General features: G+C 54.7%; 1 protein-coding gene across 1 annotated transcript in view; it reads left to right on the forward strand.

The window, feature by feature from the left end:
* Positions 1–1743, forward strand: part of LOC133120000 (protein CBFA2T3-like) — a gene marked incomplete at its 3' end in the record, with an annotated part of 11459 nt that extends 9716 nt beyond the window's left edge. Inside the window, 4 exon segments of the mRNA XM_061230120.1 lie at positions 962–990; positions 993–1057; positions 1059–1224; positions 1658–1743. Of these exon segments, the coding sequence (XP_061086104.1) occupies positions 962–990; positions 993–1057; positions 1059–1224; positions 1658–1743 (346 nt within the window).
* Between the last annotated feature and the right edge of the window lie 1463 nt (positions 1744–3206).

Consider the following 3206-nt stretch of genomic DNA (forward strand, 5'->3'; position numbering starts at 1 on the left):
AGAGGGGGAGAGGGAGAGAGAGAGAGGGAGGGAGAGAGAGAGGGGGAGAGGGAGAGAGAGAGAGGGAGAGAGAGAGGAGGGAGAGAGAGAGAGAGGGAGAGAGGGAGGGAGAGAGAGAGAGAGGGAGCGAGAGGGACAGCTCGTGTGGAGTGTCTGTCACTTGCGGAACTGGAGCACAGCTGGGGGGGGGGGGGGGGGGCTGGGGGGGAGTGGAGACAGATCCGGGACGGTGGGTGGGGACGACCCTAATTTTCTGACTCTGTTACGGGGGCTTTTTATAAAGGAGGGAACGAGGGCGTGTGGGCCCCCCTCACACTGTACCCCCCCCCCGCCCGTCCCATCAGAGACGTAGGCGGTACACCATCACTGGGGCACGGCTGTGCCCTTACCTCTGTAGACCAGGGAGGAACGTGGCCTTTATATTCATCAACTGGGTGCAGGATTATTAACTGGACGAAAGTGAGGAAAATGAGCCCCAATAAAACTCAATACTCCACGTCTGCATGAGCCCAAAGTCCACACCCACAGCCACGCAAGGAGCAGGGGGGTGTTTCACAAAACAGAAATACTGAGTTTGCTGGACTGTGTCTGTGTCTCTGTATTTCTGTATCTCTGTATCTCTGTGTCTGTGTGTCTGTGTCTCTGTGTCTCTGTATCTCTGTATCTCTGAGTCTCTGTGTCTCTGAGTCTCTGTGTCTCTGAGTCTCTGAGTCTCCGTATCTCTGAGTCTCTGAGTCTCTGTATCTCTGTGTCTCCGTATCTCTGTGTCTCTGAGTCTCTGAGTCTCTGTGTCTCTGAGTCTCTGTGTCTCTGAGTCTCTGAGTCTCTGTGTCTCTGAGTCTCTGTGTCTCTGAGTCTCTGAGTCTCTGTGTCTCTGTGTCTCTGTGTCTCTGAGTCTCTGAGTCTCTGTGTCTCTGAGTCTCTGAGTCTCTGAGTCTCTGAGTCTCTGTGTCCCCCTCAGAACCAAAGACAGCTCTGTGGACAGGAGGCCATGCACGTGGAGCACCCCCCCAAACGGCCCTGCACCTCCAGCCCCAGCCAGCGCTACAGCCCCGCCCCACCCCCCCAACGGCCACCCCGCCCTCCCGCCCAACGGCCTGGCCCACGCCACGCCCCCCGCCCCCCCCCACTACCGCCTGGAGGACATGGCACTGGCGCACCACTACAGAGACGCGTACCGCCTCACTGAGCACAGAGAGACCAGGGACCGGCACCGGCCACCAGGTGAGAGAGAGGGGGGGGAGAGGGAGGGGGGGGAGAGAGAGGGAGGGGGAGAGAGGGAGAGAGAGAGGGAGGGAGAGCGAGAGGGAAAGGGAGGGGGAGAGAGGGAGAGAGAGTGAGGGGGAGAGAGGGGGAGAGGGTTAGGGTGGGGGAGAGGGGGAGGGAGAGAGAGGGGGAGAGAGATTGGCACCAGAGCAAATCTGTGACTTTCCAGTGTAAAGCAGACATTAAGATAAGGGGGCTAGTGTTCATTTTCCAGTGATGCTGTCAAGGTTTCATTTACAGTTAGAGCCAGAATGGCTACCCGACAGTGACAGTGTGCAGTATACAGGCTCATTGTATACTGTATGTGTCATTCACAGTTAGAGCCAGAATGGCTGCCGTACAGTGACAGTGTGCAGTGCACAGTACTCAGTCGGGACTGTTTGTGTTGCAGCCGTGCACGGAGCGAGGCAGGAAGAGGTCATCGATCACCGGCTGACGGACCGAGAGTGGGCGGAGGAGTGGAAGCACCTAGATAATGTACGTGTGGCAGGGCTGTTTTGGGGGGGGGGGGGGGGGGAGGTGATTACGCCCGCACAGACACAGTGGAGGGGGCACGAGGAGGCTCCCACTGATTTCAGACAGAGAGCCAATCACGGGTGATCTGCCAAGTGTCTGCAGCAAGTGCTCTTTCAACTGTTCTCTTTTCCTCTTTCTCTCTCCATCACACGCACAGACTCACTCACACACACACTCACACACACACACACACACACACACACACTCTCACACACACACACACACACTCACACACTCACACACTCACACACTCACACACACACACACACCCAATCTCTCACACACACACACGCACACACACTCTCTCTCACACACACACCCAATCTCTCACACACACACACGCGCACTCATATACAGACACACACACACCCACTCTATCTCACACACATGCACACACACTCCCACACACACATACACAACACACTCTCTCACACACACATATACACACACACTCATTCACCACACACACACACACTCTCTCTCACACACACACACAGATACACACAAACACACACAGATACATGCACACAAGCACACACACACATACACACATCCACACACACACACACACATTCTCTCTCTCTCACACATTCACACACATACACACACATGCACACATTCACACACATACACACACGCACACATTCACACACACTCACTCTCTCTCACACACACACACACACACACACTCTCTCTCACAACACATACACACACACACACACACACACACACTCTCTCTCTCACACACACACACACACACACACTCTCTCTCTCTCACACACACACACACGCACGCAGATGGCTCTGAGGTCCTGGCGGAGAGAAGCTCCAGCTGGGGTGAGCAGCTGAGACAAGGGCTGCAGTGTCTGGAGCGGCCTGCTCTGGCCTCCGCCAAACTACACAGAGAGCGGGGGAGAGGGAGGGGGAGAGGAGGGGGAGAGGGAGGGGGAGGGGGAGAGGGAGAGAGAGACAGAGAGAGCACAAGGGCTGCAGAATTTGGTCCGATTTCCCACACAGCAGCCCAGCTGTTCTGTGTAACCGTCTGACTGATAAGAGATCACTTGCTGTTTAAAACGGGATATAGAGCACCCACATGAACACACACACACACTGCACATGCACAATACACACACACACACACACACACACCTGCACATGCACATGCACAACACACATTCTCTCTCACACACACACACACACACACACACACCTGCACATGCACAACACACACACACACACACACCTGCACATGCACAACACACATTCTCTCTCACACACACACACACACACACACACACAAGCACAAGCACAAGCACACACACACTAGGTGAAACACCAAACATGTGAGTTAGGAATGCCAAGATACTTAATAATCAAACTTCTAGTAATGGGGCATATTCCTTGTTGTATTTTAAGTGGCATCA

Source organism: Conger conger, unplaced genomic scaffold (genome assembly GCF_963514075.1).
Source record: "Conger conger unplaced genomic scaffold, fConCon1.1 SCAFFOLD_175, whole genome shotgun sequence".
NCBI classification, from domain to species: domain Eukaryota; kingdom Metazoa; phylum Chordata; class Actinopteri; order Anguilliformes; family Congridae; genus Conger; species Conger conger.